Genomic DNA, 21,027 nt, shown 5'->3' on the forward strand with positions numbered 1-21,027 from the left:
CTAGAAAAGGTTGTCAGTAGAAGGCTTGTTAATTTTCTCGAGGATAACAATATTCTCTCACCTACTCAGTTCGGGTTTAGGCAAGGGAAATGCACAGAGGATGCTGTACATACAATACTTAATTCAATTTCTTCCAAAATTGACAAAGGCGACTGCTGCATTGGTGCCTTCCTAGATCTAGCGAAAGCATTTGATACAGTGTCGGTTCCTATTCTCTTCCAAAAACTCGAAAACATTGGGGTCAGAGGCATAACTCAAGACTGGTTTAGAAGCTACCTTACAAACAGGCAACAGCTAGTAAAAATAGGAAACAATTGTAGTGATCTCATGCCGATAAAATATGGAGTCCCGCAAGGTAGCATACTGGGTCCAATTCTATTTCTTCTTTACATAAATGATATACACTCTTCTCTTCCATCCACCCTTAATGCCGAAGTAGTTTGCTATGCCGATGATACGGCGATCTTATTTTCTGGAAACTCCTGGAGTTCTGCGGAATCAAATGCTGTTGAAGGCCTTTCCAGTGTAGCAAAGTACCTATCTAGAAATTTACTGACCTTGAATACAACGAAAACTAAGTATATCTGTTTCCACAAGACGACTGCCTCACAGCCTAAAATAACAATTCCATTAAAAATACACACATGCAATCGTCTGTCTGACTCCTGCCTTTGCGATAGCATCCATCGAGTAGACGCAATTAAATACCTCGGCGTAATCTTAGACGAAAAGCTTAACTTTAATAAACACATTGATGCATTATCCACTAGGGCCAGAAAACTCATAAATATTATGAAACTTCTGCGAAATGGTGCAAACAAAGATACAATCCGACTGGTGTATGTAGCTTTGTGTGAATCGGTCCTCAGCTATTGCATATCTTGCTGGGGTGGTTCCTGCAAAAGCTATATGATTACCCTAGAAAGAGCTCAGAGATCAATCATAAAAGTAATGTACAAAAAACCTAGAATATATCCAACCGCTACCTTATATAAAGAATACAACCTTCTGAGTATTAGAAAATTATTCATAATTAGAGTCGTCCTTCTTCAGCACCGCAAGACACTTAACTCCAGTAATTACAGCCAGTTACTAAAACAAAGAATATTTAGAATAGACACAGTGCCTGCCAATACCACATTTGCCCAAAGATTTCCACCGTTCCTCCATCCTCATATCTACAACAAACTCGCTAAATCATGTAACATTAAAGAGCTAACTACTAAAGCCACTCAAAAAGTAGTTTTGAAATGGCTTTTCCATCTTGATTATTTTGAAACTGAAGATATACTATTAATAACAAAATAATTTAATAATAGACTAAACATTGCTGCCCAATTGATTGATTTCCTACACTATATTACCATACTTCTAAATACATCATTAATTATAAATAAATAATAATTATACTTTCAGACACTTATAATTGTATTTTATAATTTTATATGTACCTATGTTTATTACTATTTATTTATTAGTATCATTGATATCTATACTTATTATCTATACTTATTATAAGTATTAATTCATATTTTTACCTAAATTATATACTCACTACTCCATACCTAACAATACCTATTCTATTAGCCAGTCCATAAGTTTTATAAAATAAGAATGTATTACCTACTTAAGTTCCTTTGTTTGTTTTTGATAACCAAAAATGGTTAAATTTATGTTAATTTTTGTTTTTATTTTGTCTTGCTAGCTAATTATGTTTACCAAAAATGTTCCTAAGATTAGTATATATTTAGTTTTAATAATTTAAATACCTACCCTAACGCATACCTATTAAGCTATTAACATTATTTAGATTTAAAAGTTCTATAAGTACCACCTACCTACTTAGTTAATAATTTTATTTGTAACCAGGTACACTGGCATCCACGACACAGGCTGAGCCTAGTGTGGAAGCCACCGAATTTCGATAATTTATAATCTCTCACCCTTTTATTTAATTTCCTAAAATTATTTGTTTGTACCTACTAACTTTTTAAATTCTATGGTGTTTAAATAAATATTTTTGATTTTTGATTTTTGATTTGTGTAGATATATCAGCTGTCCGATACCCATAACACAGGCTCTGCCTAGCTTGGGGGGATGGCCGTGTGTGAGATGTCCCCACATATATTATTATTATTATTACTAACCACTAAACCATTCGTTCGTCTTATCCGGTCATTTATGTCCATTCATCATAAGTATTTATTTGCTGAGCTAATCTCTATTGGAGTTACTTGATTGGGGCTGCTGGAAGTTGGGATATGCTTCATAGACAATAATCATGTTTGTATTGTAAGATTTGATGAACTGCCCGTAGTGCTTACATTAACAATATACCTATAGGATGTTGGTCCGAATCTGAAATCAGAATATAAAAATTCGCGAAAAAAATAATTCATTCTCCATAGTAAAAAAGTCACGTGACCAACTAAGTTTCCATGGAAATGTTATTTTTTTTCGAATTTTGAAATTTTGATTTCAGTTTCGGGCTTAGATATAACATGCTGCACATGCTGGTTTCGGCTTAGTATACCCTTTTTGCAACACCCTGTATACGAACCAGATGGTGTGCCACATTCGAAAATAAAGCAATAAACTGTCGCATTTTGTTTCCTGTAAAACTGTTTTAAGTTCAACCTAATAAAAACTATTGTACTGTTTAAGTTAAAGATTCTATTTCCTATAGGTGTCACTAGATGGCGGTGTCGTCACCATTTGTACATCGCGGTATGGTTTGGTTTCACCATCCAGCCTATATTCTTTGAGTCATCAATAAAATGTATGCGAACTTAAAAATTGTGTATAAATTATCTAGTACCAATGAATAAAGTCACATATCTTCTAACAGAACTGATTCAAAATAAGAGCTCATTAAAGTGGGGTGTTATTTGTGAAGACATTTCATTTGCACTGACACTCCATCTAGTTCGTATAAAATATCATTGCATTTGATCAACTGCCCGTAATGTGTAGCTACAAAACAGGCCAAGGGTTCCGTACCTGCAGGTATCTGCAGATTATGTCATTTTTGCCGACAAATAAAATTTTGTATTTCTTGTGAAAACGTTAGCACGAAAAACTAAGTTTTTGCGGTTTGTGCCTCTAAGTAACCAGTACTTAGATAAAGATAAAGATAAAAAGTATTTATTCGGTGTTTAGCACCACACACCAAAAAATAATAATAACTTAGAGTATTTAACTACACATTTAAATTTGTAGTATTTGAAAATTTGTTATTAGATAAATAAGAAATCCTCCGTAGGTATGAATTATTATTTATACACCTTCAGGGGACTATATAATAGACTTGATTATAATTAAAGTTTAAACTTAATTTCGATGTCTCTACGCGTTGAAGAGATAAAGGATCTTTATAATCGAAATGACATACAGTTAGACGTACAAGCAGTGGGTCGCCCTCCTGCCCGCTGGACTGACGACCTTAGGCGGGTGGCGGGTAGTGGTTGGATGAGGAAGGCCGAGGACCGAGTGTTGTGGCGCTCCTTGGGAGAGGCCTATGTCCAGCAGTGGATGATTATTGGCTGATGATAGACGTACAACAAAGGGATAGGTACTATAACGGTTCTGCGTTTCACTTCTTGAGCTACGGAACCCTAAAAATTACTTAATTATTCAGACTATGAGTAGTCAGACTTTTTGGTAACAACTTTAGAATAATAAATTATCTTATTATTGAATTTATTAGGTAGGTAGGTACGTTTTAATATTCTGTTTGTTTGATCAAACTAGAAATTTATGTTATGAATTATTATTGGTTATGAAAATGTTTCAAATCAAATTAATCCATGTTTTCAGCAATGAGATTATAGCAAAATAAACTTTGTTGTGCATTGCGTGGCTTGAATAAGTGATGTTATAAGCTTAACAAAATGTGAATGTGATAAAGCCATGTTTGTAAGTCATTAATAAAATAGAGAAAGTACCTACCTATCTTTTACATAAAAGTTTTGAAAACAAGGGATAATAACATTCCTAGTCAGATCTTAGTTATCGAAACTAAATCCCGAAAGGTGTACTCTTACTTTAATCCGGTTTATTATTTCGTTAACGGTTCGTTCAAGTAATCATGTTACTGTACAATACAATACAATACCTTATTGCTTACAGCAATCTCTACCAGACAACCTTTGGATGGAAGAGAGTGTAACAACCTGTATAAAGTTTTTTAAAAAAGTAGGTAGGTACTTATTGGAAAATATTTAAAGGCACACAGTAACGGCTTAAGAACTAAGTACATTACTCACTAAAACTTCAAACATATTTCATAGCTTAATGGTAGGACTGTCCCATTAGTAATAAATTGAACGTGTGACCCATACGTCAAAATAACAAGAGAACAAATGGTTTCTAATAATACCTTTGAATGAGTTGAATCAATAATAGAAATTCGTAATGAATGAATTCTTTAAAGGTTGCACAAAAGAAGCATCCCCTAGTGACGTATTAACTCAACCAGAAGGCCTAGCACGGGGCTCAAGACGCTCACGTCAAGACGTGATAAAAGTGTCCTCTCGAAGCCACGCGATGTGAGTTGTCGCGACGCAGTTTTGTCACGTCTTGGTGTGCTCCTCTTGCACCCGTGCTTTCTGAGCAGTCAGGAAGATGGTGATAAACCCTTCTTCAATAACAGGCTAAGGAGAAGTAGGGAAGCATTTTATCAGTGTTTTCACGAACAAATCAATGTACTTAAGTGTACGAAAATGGTATTAGCCGTTTTAATAGCTACGCTACGATAGAAACATACATAGTAGGTACCCTGTTGTTGACGTTGCGTCAGGGATTAAAAACGTTTACGAAAAATTACAATATTCCCCACATTCACATCTAAAGCCGCGACCACACTATCAATCCTCCATTTTCACAGCTCCATTAACAATTATTCTGAGGCTATTCCAAACTCTATCAACCTTAAACATAATAAATCATAAAGCACATTGCCCGTGTGATATATAGGTTTAATATTTGGGTTAGCTATTTCATACAGCTGTGCCTAATCAAACAAACTGCGATGGACGGGTACCGTGGTAAATGCGCGTGTAAAACTGTGCTACTATGGTTTCCTTGACGTAATGGGTCGATTACACCTAACGAGTACCTACAGTGGTGAGACAGTATCCTCGGCCGATCCTAGACCAATAAATAAAATAATAAATAAATATGTGGGGACATCTCACACACGGCCATCCGACCTCAAGCTAGGCAGAACCTGTGTTATGGGTGTCGGACAGCTGATATATCTACACAAATACATAGATAGATAGATAGATACTTAATATAAATAAATAACAACACCCAAGTCCCGAGTACAAATATCTGTCTTTAAGCAAATATCTGCCCCAGCCGGGAATCGAACCCGGGACCTTCGGCATAGCAGTCAGGGCCACTAACCACTACGCTATTCGACCGTCTAGAAATTCAATGAACGGCTAGCAAGTGACCGAGTGCGCGGCCGAGGACACTGACTCGCCACTGTACTCGTTAGGTGTAATCGACCCATAAGCGTTCAGCTTTCGGAATCGTACGCAACCGGACAACACTGTTCAAAAAGGTTGATTTAATACGAAATGGAAAATAAAATTTGCAAGTCGTACCTTCGTTTTTTTTTTTTTTTTTTTCTTGTTATTCATGTAATTTATGACGAGCTTTATTATATTTAAATCTGTAGATTATAGCTTGAGGGCCTGTTTCACAATGTCTGGACTACCTGTGGGATAAAAGACATCACTGCAATTATGTTTTAGGGACAGTTTTTTGATCCCTTGTTAACTCAACCATTGGTCAAAAATGGCTACCATTAGTTAAAATCCAACAAAATTCGTATGCAGCTGTCATGTTTGACAAGTGACTTGACTAATGGTTAAAATTGACTACGGATCAAAAAACTCGGCCTAGACAGCCTTTTATCTCACAGGTAGTAATTATCCTGATATTGTTAAACAGATTCTAAATAATTTAAATTTTAGTATGAAATACGTGTATTAACCTACATATTATTATAAGTATCAGAGATGAAACGGTTGCTACAGTCGGTAAATTAACACATTCTCGAGGAACGATGGTACCGCACCGGCCTACCTCACTGCCCTAGCATGAAATATTGAGCGAGCGCTATCGTTCACATGATATAAGGGGTTCGGACTTGACCCAAACGTCTAATATAGGGTTACCCGCCACCTATTGGTCGAAAGGGTTCACTAAGAATGTCTACGTTAAATTGAAAATGTAAATATTGAATTTCACTCCTCACTTGCTGGTATGTAGATACAGGTGGGTATATATTATTATATTATAAGGTAGTTCGGCGTAAGTCAAGTGAGAGCTTTCTATGGGAAGCAAATATTTACCTTCATTTATTTCAAAGTTTACTTAAAGCAATGAGTCCATACCAGTCGGCAAAATATCCGAAATACTCATAAATACATGTTTTAACCTTTGTAAACCAACATAATATTATAGCCAAATTATAACCCCTAGCCTTCCCTTCCAACATGTCACTGATAAAATATCACTCAATATATGTAGTCCACTTCAGAGCACGTTTACTACACTGAAAAGTCACTCTATATTATGAAAAACTAAGTTTCCGGGCGCTGCTGCGCGAGCGACTACTCTATCTCGTTGAATTAAACGTGGCGATTGCACGACAGCTCCCATTATCATCAGCCAATAATCATTCACTGCTGGATATAGGCCTCTCCCAAGGAGCGCCACAACACTCGATCCTTGGCCTTCCTCATCCAACCACTACCGACTACACGCCTAAGGTAGTCAGTCCAGAGGGCAGTAGGGCGTCCCACGCTGCGTTTGCCTGTTTGTGGTCTCCACTCGATACAGCTCCCGTTCGTTCGTTATTCGTCAGTATAGAGTAACCCTGCGGGTCATCAGATACGCCCGGTTGTCCGGCCCATTGCCACTTCAGTTGGCGCATTCTACTGGCCATGCCACCGAATGTCGGTCTCTTCATTACAATCGATCGGACGTTCGATCTTACAGAGTAATTAAATACACCACGGGCAATGAAAAGGTTCCACTGAGAAAAACACCAAATGACTCTTAAACGGAAAAGGCTAGCTTAATGACACCTTCTGCAACATTGAAGTTCATTTAATACAGCATCAGGATATCACCAACATAAAACAGATTATGTTCAAATATTAAATTAGATGTTTGAAAAAAATGCAGTCGTTTGGTGTCGAGTGTCGACTTTTTGTGAGTGGAACTATTTCATTTTCCGTGAGTGTAGTTGAACATTCATACGATGAATAGGTGCTATGTTCACAGGGTTGAAATTGGTCCGAGTTTAGGAAGGCAGTTTAGACCTTGGGGATATGCACAAAAGTTCCATTCGAGAAAGACAGGTGCAGATTCTTACACCATCCAAACTAATCCTAATCCTAACTAATATTATAAATGCGAAAGTAACTGTGTCTGTCTGTCAGCCTGTCTGTTACTCTTTCACGCCAAAACTACTAAACGGATTTGAATGAATTTTGGTATACATATGGTCTAAACCTAAACCCTGAGAAAAACATAGGCTACTCTTTATCCCAGAATTTCCAAGGAACAGCTAGTAGAATATAATAGAATAGGATGGAAGATGGAATAGAGCATAGAGGGAAAAGGTTTCTTTGTCTCCGACTGTACAAACCCGAGTTACACAATATTCAGTTAGATGATAGATAAACCGTATATAAACAGATGTCTAAAATACAGAAATACCCGGTTCTATCTCTCATTTATCACCGCAGAGGCTTCCGACTGGCAATTACCGCTGTATACGTAATTCAAATTAGGGCGTCCCACTTTCCAAATAAGCAACAGAATTTCAATTGCACCGGATAATCAAATCGAAAGCGGTAGTTGTGATGATTGCTTTATCATCTGGCGATTCGGATTGGGGAATGTTTTTTTTTTACGTCGCTAGGTTATGATATCTATTGTGTTAAAGGGGTTGTAAAAGAAGAAATGGGTAGAAAATATGGTGTAAGCTTAATAATTCCTTAAGGAAAAGTCAAAAATTTTTCTACGTAAGACTGGTACAACAGCGACACCACATCCTTAGAAAAAGAAGATATAATGATTTATATCTTCTTTTTGGTTCTACCTTTTTTGGCATAAGATTTTTTTGCCTAATCTCGTATTGCATAGTAACGTTTGGTCAAAGTCTCGTTACGCCGAAAATCGTATGGCATAAATCTCGTTTAGTAAAAAGTTATTTCGCATAACATTGTTTAGCCTAATAATGGTATGGCCAAATCTTGAATAGCCTAATAATGCTATGGCATAGGTTTATACAAAGTAATAATATTCGTTTGGCTTTAGCTTTGACGGAGCGTCTCCCTACATAGCGCAAACTGGTGCCTTGTATTGTTTCCGCTGTTTGGAAAACGCTCCGCTCCGCTTCGCTGCGCTCCGCTTTGGTTTTGATGAACATGTGCACCTAACACGCTCCTCCTCGCTTTGCTCGTCGTCGCACCTATTTTTAGGTTTCGATCTCATGTGGTTTGTAATAATTATATTGGTCGTTAACTTTCGATTTTTTGATCATACAATATCGTGATTTTCGGGATGTAGGAGAAAAATACCACAATTTGTACATTTACTACATACTTAATATATTATTTATTAAGATAACATTAGGAGAAACAAGATTATACATAGGTATAGACGAACATAAATTTGAGCAAACGAAACTTAGGTGTTTAAAGATTGTGCCTAAAGAGTTTTAGACGAAACGAGCCTTATGCCACATAAGTCTTGGCAAAGTGATGGTTCGGCCAAAAAAGTTTAGATCATACGAGTTATGCGAAATTAGTTTTGGTCAATAAAGATTATGCCAGATGAGCGGAACCCCTTCTTTTTCTTTGGGTACCATCTCCTATCGGAGGTCGGCAATCATCTGGCTTATTCTTTCCTTCGAGACTGCTGCTCGGAACAAGGATGTGGTGTCGCTGTTGTACCAGTCTTACGTAGAAAATTTTTTAAAAAATTATGATTTTTCTACCTCGATAGTTTCATCCCTACTGCTAGGAATTCAGCGTATGCCCATCGTTGAATCTCACTAAACATAAATTTCAAAATATAAAATTAGGAAAAAGTCATGTTTTGACATACCTAAACCATTGCCATACAACGGTGAATTCCTTACAGAATTATGAAGCTGTTGCAATCACGAAACTCAATAAAAGTCATATAACATAATTCCCGATTGGGCGAAAAAAGGGAAATTCTTTTATTTATCATCATTTCACCATTTCCTTATTGTAGATCACAAAAAATATTATAATAAAATATTCGTCGTATGGCATTTCACGAATAATATTATTTATCGACTCTAGGGAAATAATGTATAGGTATGTATTTATTTCATGCACGATTTGGATGAAATAGAAAACAAAATAACATTAGATACCAGTAAGTAGAACAACTAAATAAATTATAGGCATTATATCTATCTCAATCCTAATCTATTTGCTGGTAATTTCGATTAAACGGATCAATAATACCTAAATTTATTATGAAATATGATATAACAGCTGTTGTTCTTAGAAATCCTATTGATAAGACAATTTTAAGGATCTATAAATAAATAAGATAAATGTTAAAGTTACATTATTCATAGTGAATTTATCAACGCGACGGATAGGATGGTGTCAATAACTTGGGCAGTAGTCCTTTTTACCGGTGAGTTAATTACAATAAAAAACATATTTTACGTAATTTCTAATTAATAACCTTCCCCAAAAAAATATTTCACACACCCCTGACTTGGGGCAAGACTACCATTTATGTTTGTCCTTACCTTACCATTCCTTTATATCGCGACCGAAAAGTGTAGTGATTATATTAATTGCCTACCTTGTCTTCTTCATCTCATTGTATTAATACCTACTATGTACACGTATGTGTGATACAACACTTCTTCATCTTAAATTTAAGAGCCTTGCTCTTGTCGGTGTAGTTCCCAACACCGCGGTCTGTTACAAGCCAGTTCTTTCATTTCTTGGTACGACACGACCTTTGCCTTGTTTTTAATTTGCTCTACATACTCGTATATTTGTTTCGGTCTCCCTCTTCCTTTCTTCCCTTCTATTTTGCCTTCCATTATATTTGTGATAAATCTGTATTCCATATAGCCAGCTACCACCTACCACATCATCATCACGACTCATCACGTCCCCACTGCTGGGACACGGGTCTCCTTGCAATGAAGGAATACTTTTTTTAGGCCTAGTCCACCCCGCTGGCCAAGAGCGCGTTGGTGGACCCCAACACAAGCTACCTAATACAGGAAAATAACTAATGTATTCACCATCCACAGCCACAGCGGCAGTGGCGACTCCAAGCTCCAGAATCATCGGAGGCCAAGAGGTGCCCATAGAGCAGTACCCCAGCATCGTTCAGATTGAGTACCTGATCCCGGTAGTGTCGATCTGGCGTTACAGCTGCGGCGCTACCATCGTGTCTAACAGCTGGCTCGTGTCTTCAGCGCAGTGCTTCAGTGGACGGTGAGTATCATCACAACCCATCATGTCCCCACTGCTGGGGCACAGGTCTACAACCAATGGTGGAATGGCCTCAGTCCGCCACGCGGGCCTGGTGCGGGTTGGTTGACCCCAGTACAAGCTTGTGCTGAGACAGTTGTCAACTAAGTGGTCACCCCAATTGTCAGATGTTGAAGGCCTCTAACTAAGCTTAATGACTGCTGCCAAAACGGACACCACTTCTTTGACATTAATCTACTTCAACTCATCAGTAAAACCCCTTCAACAGATCCTTCCTAGGCCTGAGTTCGCGTCGCATGCGGGCTGGTACGAGCGTGCCTGGCGAGGGTGGCTTCATCGTCCGCTTCAGCTCCTACCTCAACCATCCTGACTTCAACAAGAAGGCCCTATACGACTCTGATATAACCCTGCTGCGACTCGTGAGGCCACTGACCTGGTCTGCTGCGGTGCAGCCGGCTCCTATCAACCTTGGAGGTTCTGAGCTGCCTGATAACTCTCCAGTGGTTGTTGCTGGTTTTGGTGCCGTTGAAGTAAGTTTTATATTTGTTTTTCTCATTTTAAGCACCTACTGAGGATTCAGTATCCAGATCTGCTGTATACTGATCCCCGTTGTGAATCAGGAACAATGCTTGTTATACAAGACCAAAGGCCATCCAGCTTGCCTCCACATCTTATAATGATCACAGACCACAATCGTAAAAGAATTATACTTTCACCGCGAAGCGCAAAATTCCAATGCCACACAAAATTAACTTTTTCCTGATTCCATACACTACTTATCACTTTCTCCACTACTCCCAAGGTTAATAGGATGAGAATGCTGTTTGCATGTCCATTTTATGAGCAATAAAGAATTTAAGAAATAAATAATGGCTTTGTACACACTCAGGCTTTCTTTCCCAATAAATTGTATGTTTGACTTGAATCAAGTTCTAAAACTCCATTCTAATTTCCTACAGGCTGATACCAGTGAAGAAATGACTGACCTTCAAGAAGCGGCTGTCTTCACCGTCAACACGGAAGAATGTCGCAGACGTTACAAAGACTTCTTGAATGAAAATGTTACTGATACCATGATATGTGCTGGCCTGTTGGACGTTGGCGGTGTGGACGCATGCATAAGAGACACGGGTGGACCTCTGTATTACAACAATGACAATAGCAACGTTGACGTCCTCGTCGGTATAGTGTCTTGGGGCTTTTGGAGAGCGTGTGGAGATTTCACTTTCCCTGGAGTCTATACCCAAGTTTCTGCCTTCACCGATTGGATTCTTGCTAACGCTGTCTAGAAGAGTTTGAACATTTAAAAAACTGCTGACTTTTGTAGATATTTTTGGGTCTGTAAACGGATGTTACTGTTGTTTATCTACCAATATCCGATTAAACCTTGGCTTAGCGATACACAAAAGAGTATTCTAAGATATCAGTTAAACTTTAATACCTACTAGATCGTTTTCTGAAAACAAAATGGTTATGTAAGAATACACAACTGTTGATTTCATAATAAATTCAGCGTTATCGCTTAACACTGGATTAGATCGTAAATCCAATTAATCAGTTGCTATAGATTAACATAGGTATTGCTTTTTAAAGTGTTCAAAGAGTATTCCGATGGCTAAACCAGTAAAAAAAATTGACATGATTATTTATTTAAGTGGATACCAGAAAAATATACTTATTGGCTAGCAGAAAAATATTGTTACTTTTATTTAATCGTTAACTATTTCATATAGACATCACAAAGAACCTAAAAAAAAGGAAAACATATTTAAAATTATTATCATTCTAACTTACCTTTAAACTAACTTGTCCTGTAAGTGAAGCAAGATCAATAATTCAAAACATAACGTTATTATTTCAATGGAATAACTATAAAGAAATCCATTAGACAAATCTCTTTCCAATGATAAATAAGAGATGACATGATTTTTGTGGTTCTACCTTTTTTGGCCTAAGATTTATTTGCCTAATCTCGTATTGCATAGTAACGTTTGGTCAAAGTCTCGTTTCGCCGAAAATCGTATGGCATAAATCTCGTTTAGTAAAAAGTTATTTCGTATAATCTTGTTTAGCCTAACAATGCTTTGGTCAAATCTTGAATAGCCTAATAATGCAATGGCTAGGTAAACAAAGTAATAATATTCGTTTGGCTTTCACTTTAACGGAACGTCTCCGTACCTACATAGCGCAAAGTGATACCTTGTATTGTTTTCGCTATGTGGGAAACGCTCCGCTCCGCTTCGCTGCGCTCCGCTTTGCTTTTGACGAATATGTGCACCTAACACGCTTCTCCTCGCTTTGCTCGTCGTCGCACCTATCTTTAGATTTCGATCCTATGCAGTTTTAATGACGTTTGTAATTACTATAATGGTCTTGGACTTTCGATATTGTGATCATTTTATATCGTGATTTCCGGAATTAAAGAAAAGAATACCAGAATTTGTGTATGTACTACTTAATATATTATTTAATAACTTAATATATGGAGAAACAAGATTACCGATTTGAATATCAATTTGAGCAAACGAGACTTAGATGTTTCAAGATTGTGCCAAAAGAGTTTTAGACGAAACGAGCCTTAGACCACATAAGGTTTGGCAAAGGGATGATTCGACCAAAAAAGTTTAGACCATACGAGTTATGCGAAACGAGTTTCGGGCAATAAAGATTAGGCGAGATGAGGGGAACCGGATTTTTGTATTTAGTCCATTACGGATATTTGAAGATCGGTACATATTATATTGGGAACTGCCATTTGGATAATCATTGGATAATCCTATAGATTGAGGATTATGTCATGTTCGAATAAATACGCTGATTTGTTTGGTTTTCTGTATTTCCTTTTTGTGCATGAATTATAATATTAGGTATCTATAAATGTAGGATTGGTTGGTTCTATAAGATACTAGCTGTTCCCGCGAGCTTCGCTTCGCCTTAAAAAGTTTTCCCGTGGGAATTCCGGGACAAAAAGTAACCTATGTTCTTCCTGAGAGTCTAGACCATATGTATACCAAATTTCATACAAATCCGTTCAGTAGTTTTGGCGTGAAAGAGTAACAGACATACACAGTTACTTTCGCATTTATAATATACTTAAGTTAGGATTAGGATATACAATTTCTTCTGTTATGTTAGTTAGCCGATGTTATGTCTTAGCTACCCATTTACTTTTATGTTTAAGCTAGGTATCTGTCTATCAAATCATACAGCAAAAACATTAATCACTTCTCGTTAAACCAAATCAAACGGCCTACCAAATTAAGCGATGGACGAAAGATACTGGCCTCTATCCCTCGAAATTCCCAACCTCTACAATTTTCCACTCCATAAACCATTTCTGTGGAAAGATTCAATAAGTTGAAGAGAATTGCTCTCAAATCCGGGAAACTTCCCTCCTATTACGTTATGGTCCTTCAGGCCGGATATAGTGCAATGACAGATAAGTCCTCCGAAAGGCGCCGTTGGCGGATAAAAATCTCTACAGTGCATTGGATTGCTATAAAATCGTGCAGTTGACGTTAAGTGATTTCTTGCTAGGGTTGCTTATTTTCAGATAGGTAATAAGTCAAAATGAAAAAAATAAATATACTTAAACCGGTTAAATAATAATTGTTAGTGTAAACAAATGTTATATTAATATCACTGAGGTATTAAGTAACTTATAAGATATTATCGCATTTCTTTTTCATGGAAATACTTACATGGAGAAGTAATAGAGCACTAAGGGATGATTTTAATAATCACAAATATTTTTTTTACTAATTACATTATCAGTTCACTACAAACGCCAAAAGGATCGGATATTTAGAAATTACAATTAAAAGTATGTTTTTTGGATATACCTACATGCAAATTAATCCATACTACATCACCTAATATTAACCTTACTAATGTAAGCCTGTATAATTTCACTGAGCTCTCTTACAATTCTTCTCAAAGAATCAATAGTGTCCGATTCTAAGGACGTCTTATTCAAATAGCCTCTTAGCCGGGGCGTCTATAAATTGATCAATACACTTCAGTACCTACAGTATGCTTAGCGCGCCACCCACAATCCGAATGCTGATTATGAAAGTCTAATCAAAAAAGCCAATTTTTTTGGCACTTTGACCTAAGCCATGGATTGTTAGGTGATAAACACTAGGGGCTGAACTAGGGTATATCATTGTGAAGGCAGGATAAGCTAGTCATAATATCATTGTTATGTCAGTCGCTGATTGCGAGCCATTGATGATATTAAGTACGACCTAAAAAGGGGAAGTTTGTAAATATGGATGACTGGATGTTGTTTGTTACTCTTTCATGGGAAAATGGTTGGACATTTTTTATGAGATTTGACATGTTAACTAAACAAATTAAACAATTTAACATCCAAATTAAGAAAAAAGATAGTCCATCGAGTTAGCTCATCCTGGATTAACACATATAATACTTGTTATCCCGGAATTCCCACCGAAAAACCTTTCAAGGGGAGGCAAAGTTTGTGGGAAAAGTATCTAATAATATTGTAATTTTATCCCTGACAAATAACAGTATACCTTGGTATTATCGTCATAAAAGGTATAAAAGAGAGAGGAATAAAACCGACTTGCCCTGTCAACCTTTATCACATTTTTACCTATTTATACAATAATTAAAAACCCCAATTAAAAACGGGGACTATTTATTCAAATGGAACCTCCACATGTGTCCCTTACAATACCTACTGGAAGATTTCCTTTACAAAAAGTAGGTAAATAATTTGGTTTTTGGTTTAACCTTTGAGAAGGGATAATGGGAACCCTGGACTGTTCCGTACTTGTGCTTTTATTAACGAGTTTTTTGTAACTTGCCATCGGTAGAGTGTCTACTGTCTACAGGGTGTTTCATAATTGGTTTAGTAAGCCGAAAGTTGGTGACTCAGGGGGTCATTCTACAAAAACTTTTGTACAAAAACATCACATCACGACCCATCACGTCCCCCGCTAGGGCACGGGTCTTCTTCCAATGAAGTAAGGGTTTTAGGCCTAATCCACCACGCTGGCCTAGTGCGGGTTGGTGGACCCCAGCACAAGCAAGAAGCAATTGTGCTGATACAGTTGTCGGGTAAGTGGGCAACCCGACTGTCAGATGTTTTTCAGCCACCCGAAGGCCTCTGACTAGGCTTAACAGAAAAGAACCACTTGAAACGGTCACCCATCCAATGGCTGAACGTGCCAATTGTTGCTTAACCTCAGTGATCGGTTAAGATCACTGAAGCCCGATCGACTACAGACGCTACAAAAACATCAGTAAATCAAAATAAAATAGCAGTTAGTATCAAGCTTTGTTTATGTGATCGGAAAATAAAACATTTCTCCCAGTATTTCGTGGTATAATGGAAGTTTCATTTTAGACAATAATTATTGTATCATTAAATATTAATGAATCTACATTTCCTTTTAACATGTACACAACAACCAATCTTAATCTCTTATTCCCACCATCCAAAGGTTGTCTGTCAGAGATCGCTTTTAGTGATAAGACCGCCTTTTGTACCCTAATTAAGTAGCAATTTGTTAATCTTATTATTCTTTGGCGGTGTACAAATAAAGTGTACTCTATAAATAAATAAATAAAAAAAAAAAATATGTGGGGACATCTCACACACGGCCATCCGACCCCAAGCTAGGCAGAACCTGTGTTATAGGTGTCGGACAGCTGATATATGTATCTACACAAATACATAGATAGAGAGATACTAAATATAAATATCAACACCCAAGACCCGAGTACAAATATCTGTCTTTAAACAAATATCTGCCCCAGCCGGGAATCGAACCCGGGACCTTCGGCATAGCTGACTGCTTCGCCACTCGACCGTCTATCTATTGTGGTTGTTTTTTTCGGCAGTAGGTCCCTAAGTCATTTGCTATCGTTACCTATGTATAATGAAAATCACACGCAGAACTTTTTAAATAAAATCGGCTGGAGCCTGGAGCACGTAAAATATGGAATTTCCATTTAATTTAAATATTCCAATGTTAAAAGGGTAAGGTTATGAAATGAATCACCTCCTTTGAATACAGTGAATATTATTTTAAATAACGATATTTCGTACGTAGATAATTTCAGGTAGGTCTTTGAAATAAAAGGGTCCTTTTCAGTACTATACATACATTGAACCTAAGCATATTCACTGTAAAAATGTAGGGGATGACTCAGCTTAACATTCTGAACAACTTTTTACCACAACTTTTGTTCCTAAACTTTTTATCCACAATTTTTGTTTCTGAACTTTTGGAAGTTCTTGGAAAGAGTATTGCAAAAAGACCGCGTTTTTATTATTCCTAGAGAACTACAGTTTTTAATTATAAAATAAAAGTGTATGTATCTTGTGTACCGATAGGAGGTGTATATACATAACATCATTCAATGATGTCGATTCTCAAGGCAAAAGATCAAATTCTAGTGCAGTCAAAAACTTAAATTAATTTTTTAAACATAATTTGTTTCGACTGTATTGAGTGTTTTCGTAAATTAAATTTTTCACTTGCATAATAATCTATAGTTGAACATCGAAAAAAAAAATGTTCCTTCATAATCAACAATCGACATAATATTAATCAGTAAGTAAAAAAAAAAATTATTAGGTATTTTTTAAGTTTCAGTAAGTAATTTTAATAACCGCGATTGGCAGGACGGGGTAAAAAGACGGAAACCTTATAAGCAGGCTTTCCCTAGGTCCTAACATTTAAACACCCGCTGGAATGTTCCTTGGCATAAAATTATAATTATACGTTCTTGGCCACAACTCGGAAACAAAGGTATTAAAGAGGGGTTTTAAAATAACTGCGGACCTATTTTATGAGTTTCCAAGGTTTTACCTAACGGCTGTTAAAATTTAGTTGCGCATTTCGGTCTGGATCGGGAGTGTGAATTTTAACACCGTTCGAGTAGCGGCGAATTTGTATAGCGCAAGAGAGTCTCCATCTAGCAGTTAATAAATACATAATGTATGCTCTATTCTATTCTATTCTCTGTGGAGGTGTAAGTATCTGCACCTGGCTCTCTCGAGTGGAACCTTTGTGCATATCCCCAAGGTCTAAACTGCCTTCCTAAGCTTGGACCATCTCCCACCTCGCTGGTCCATTGCGGCTTGGTGGGTTCACATATCTAGATGTGCTAAATGTAGATATGCAGGTGTCCTCACGATGTTTTCCTTCACCGTAAGAGCGATGGTATACATTGTACTTAAGTTAAAAGAACTCATTGGTACATACATGTCCGCATCTCTTGCGTGAGAAGAGGGCGCTTACCCGACTGAGCTACCACCGCTCTATAATATTATGCCCACGACTTTGTCCCAAATAAATAAATAAATAAAAAAAAGACTGTAACAACCGAAGGGGTAGTCAGGTGAATCGCAACTGTAACATTCGCATTTCACTGTAGGTACATTATTCATAAAAAGTTGGAAAACGTTTTAGCTACTGAACTGTTTTGTCCGTTTCTATCAAAGAACAAAATTGTTCCTGAACACAGAGGAACTAAATAGTTCAATAGCTAAAACGTTCTGTAACTTCTCTATGAATAACGGTAAATTTGTATTCACGTGATAGGTCGCAAGCCGTATCGCTGTTTTTAATGAGTACAATGCACCCAGGGTACACAACACATCTAGGATCTAGATGTGCAGGCTTCCTGACGATGTTTTCCTTGACCGTTAGAGTAAACTATACTATCTATTTTTTTACAATGTTTCCAATAAATGGCTGCAATAACAATATTACAATAGCTAAGTAAATACCGCTAAAAACCAGCGCTATGGCCTACCATGACATCAAGCTGAGCTAGAACCCGTTTTAGTACCTTCCAGCAACACTCACTCTCAATTTTTTATTAATTTTTGAACTTTCTTTATGCTGTTGTGTGTGTTGTTAGTGTGTGTGTTTGCTATAAATGAATTTTCTTTCTTTCAATAAATAAAATACTTAACAACAATGCTAAATATAAGAAACGTATCTTTAAAACATCCACGTAGTTCAGTATAAGTGGAAATGTTATGTCTTTTATAATTTTCCTTTTCTCTAATTACTGCAGTCTTCAAAAGGAAATTACAATTTTCTGGAAGCTTCTCCAAGAAATGGCTAAATAAGCTCTGCTAAGGACTTTGTCGTACAGTCAGCAGAATCACTAAATACCCGTTTTTGTCTCAAAGCGGGAACCCAAGGGTTAAATTTGGGGTTTTTCGGACACATTTTTCCGTCGCCAAGTGTACTGACTTATTTTATTTCTGTAAGAGTTGAGTAAGGTTTACTGTTAAATGAGTAGGTACATTCGTTTTATGTTTTTCTGTTGGTTGTTACAAATGATTATCGGCAGTATTTTTTTGTTTTCGATTTTTGTGCTCGGCTAAAAAAGCGAGTTTTAGGTACATATGTATACAGAGTGTTGCAAAAAGGTCAGGGCTTATTATACCCTTTTTGAAACACCCTGTATATGATTTAACAAACAAACGTAGCGTGGGACGCCATCCAGCCCGATTGACCGACGTCCGTAAGTCTGAAGAAGCTGTAGAAGACAGAAAGTTGCGGGGTTCATAATATCTTACCCATTCAAAATGTATGAAACGGGCTAAATTATCAATATTGACGGGGAATCCAGAATTTGGCCACATTGCGAAAGGTAAATAATAATAAACATCCAAATTTTAAGAACCAAAAAACAAATAATGATTGCGTGTTGAAACCACTTATGGCTACTAGTATTTTATTTAATAAGTAGGTTACGAGTTTACGACTTAGCTGCGTTCATTCACGTAACAAATACTCAAATAAAAATAAATTTCTGATAGAAAGTCTTTCAGCCTGCTGAACCCACAATCACAGAACCTTGCCTTAAGTTGTGATACTATGTGATATCAGTCCAAATTTAAACCTTATACACTGACGGGTAATGAAACAGTCCCACTTACAAATTCCTACTAAAAAAAAATAAAAAATAGTACCTTTTTTAGTTGGTAATATCCTGATGCTCTGTTAAATGTAAGTACTTCAATGTTGCAGAAGACGTCATTAAGCTAGCTTTTTTCGTTTAGGAGTAATTTGGTGCTTTTCCCAGTGGAACCATTTCATTGCCCGTGAGTGTAGTAGAATCTGGTTATACCTATGTACCGTATAAAGGTACTCAAACCAGTCAACTCAGGACGTGCAGTACAAACAATACCTTTCGGCTTTCGGTATGCTATTTGGGCCTATTCACAGAGATTTGGTAATTGCAATCAAGCGGCGAATCCCTAGACGCTACATTCGCATGAACAGTGACTCATGACACGGTAGATTTAACCCTCAATGCAATCCGGTGTGCCACAGAAAATTGGACCTTGAATACACAGGGAATAGGGAATATTTGCAATCGCTTTTACTATAAATATTTATATTTATTTATATTACTTTTGAAGTCCGAAGTACTCCGAAGATGTTAAAATACTAGCTTTATCGCGCACGCATCGCATCGACGTTACCGGCTTAGTATACCTTTTTGCAACACCCTGTATAGCACTCGTGGATATTTTTTTAAGTCGGTCTAGTATCCTATATATAGCTTATTCTAAGTAAATAAACAAACCACATAATTATAGTCTTTCCTCTTTAAAATAATGATAAAAACTGTAGACATCACAATGATAATAATATTATTATTTCGAAAATATAAGAATATAGATTTAATTCTAAATAATATAATATGGTTTTGAATTCGCTATATCTATTCGCTTTATGTATCTATCCTTAAAGGATCTCTGCTTTTATTAATATTAAGTAATTACACAATACTACAGATAACAAAATACAAATACATAATCAGACGGTGTATGACAAGCACATTTAAAATATTGGGATAAATAGGTAACTGGATAAATACTAGTAAAATTTAAGCTAACCTTCCATTTTCAAATGTTCACACCCAATGATTGGTTTAAATGTTTAATGGTCGTTGCGGTGGGAAGCCCGCTGATTGGTCGATTGCTTGTCAAATATTTGAGTTTGAAATCGGCGTGGACATCCGTGCGGAAGTGGTTCAGAATCTCTGAACAGAAAGAATTTGCCCTATTAAGCCCTCCTTTTGTACATTTATACTAACTATCCTAATCCTAACTAATATTATAAATGCGAAAGTAACTGTGTCTGTCTGTCTGTCTGTTACTCTTTCACGCCAAAACTACTGAACGGATTTGAATAAAATTTGGTATACCTACATATGGTCTAGACTAGACCCTGAGAAAGATCATAGGTACATGATACTTTTTATCCCGGAATTCCCACGGGAAAACTTTTTAAGGCGAAGCGAAGCTCGGGGGAACAGCTATTTCAAAATTTTGTGCAATAAAGAATTAAATAAATAAGTAAATTTCTGAACGTCAAAGATGGCATTGAGTAGACTAGGTATAAGTAGTTTAGTTTATTCTATAGCTCATTAATTTTATGACTAAAATTAAATGAATATTAAGACAGAACTAATTAAAATTTCAAATGCCAGTAT

At 36.7% G+C, this 21,027-nt stretch overlaps 2 protein-coding genes across 2 annotated transcripts in view; one reads left to right on the forward strand and one right to left on the reverse strand.

Annotated features, from left to right (window-relative positions):
• LOC105383971 (titin homolog) overlaps window positions 1–21,027 on the reverse strand; it is a 132,642-nt gene that overhangs the window by 91,755 nt on the left and 19,860 nt on the right. The gene's annotated exons all lie outside the window — the stretch shown is intronic.
• On the forward strand, window positions 9,555–12,221 carry LOC105383936 (trypsin, alkaline C). The gene is made up of 4 exons (XM_011554073.3): window positions 9,555–9,706; window positions 10,344–10,530; window positions 10,796–11,057; window positions 11,487–12,221. Exons 1-4 carry the CDS (start codon window positions 9,670–9,672, stop codon window positions 11,814–11,816), a joined length of 816 nt encoding a protein of 271 aa, XP_011552375.2. The 5' UTR covers window positions 9,555–9,669; the 3' UTR covers window positions 11,817–12,221.

This window comes from Plutella xylostella, chromosome 28, assembly GCF_932276165.1.
Source record: "Plutella xylostella chromosome 28, ilPluXylo3.1, whole genome shotgun sequence".
Classification (NCBI taxonomy): Eukaryota; Metazoa; Arthropoda; class Insecta; order Lepidoptera; family Plutellidae; genus Plutella; species Plutella xylostella.

Coding starts and splice junctions, on each gene's coding strand:
- LOC105383936 (XM_011554073.3), top strand. CDS start 9,670: ATGGTGTCAATAACTTGGGCAGTAGTCCTTTTTACCG. Junction 9,707..10,343: donor GGCAGTAGTCCTTTTTACCG/GTGAGTTAATTA, acceptor CACCATCCACAG/CCACAGCGGCAGTGGCGACT. Junction 11,058..11,486: donor CTGGTTTTGGTGCCGTTGAA/GTAAGTTTTATA, acceptor AATTTCCTACAG/GCTGATACCAGTGAAGAAAT.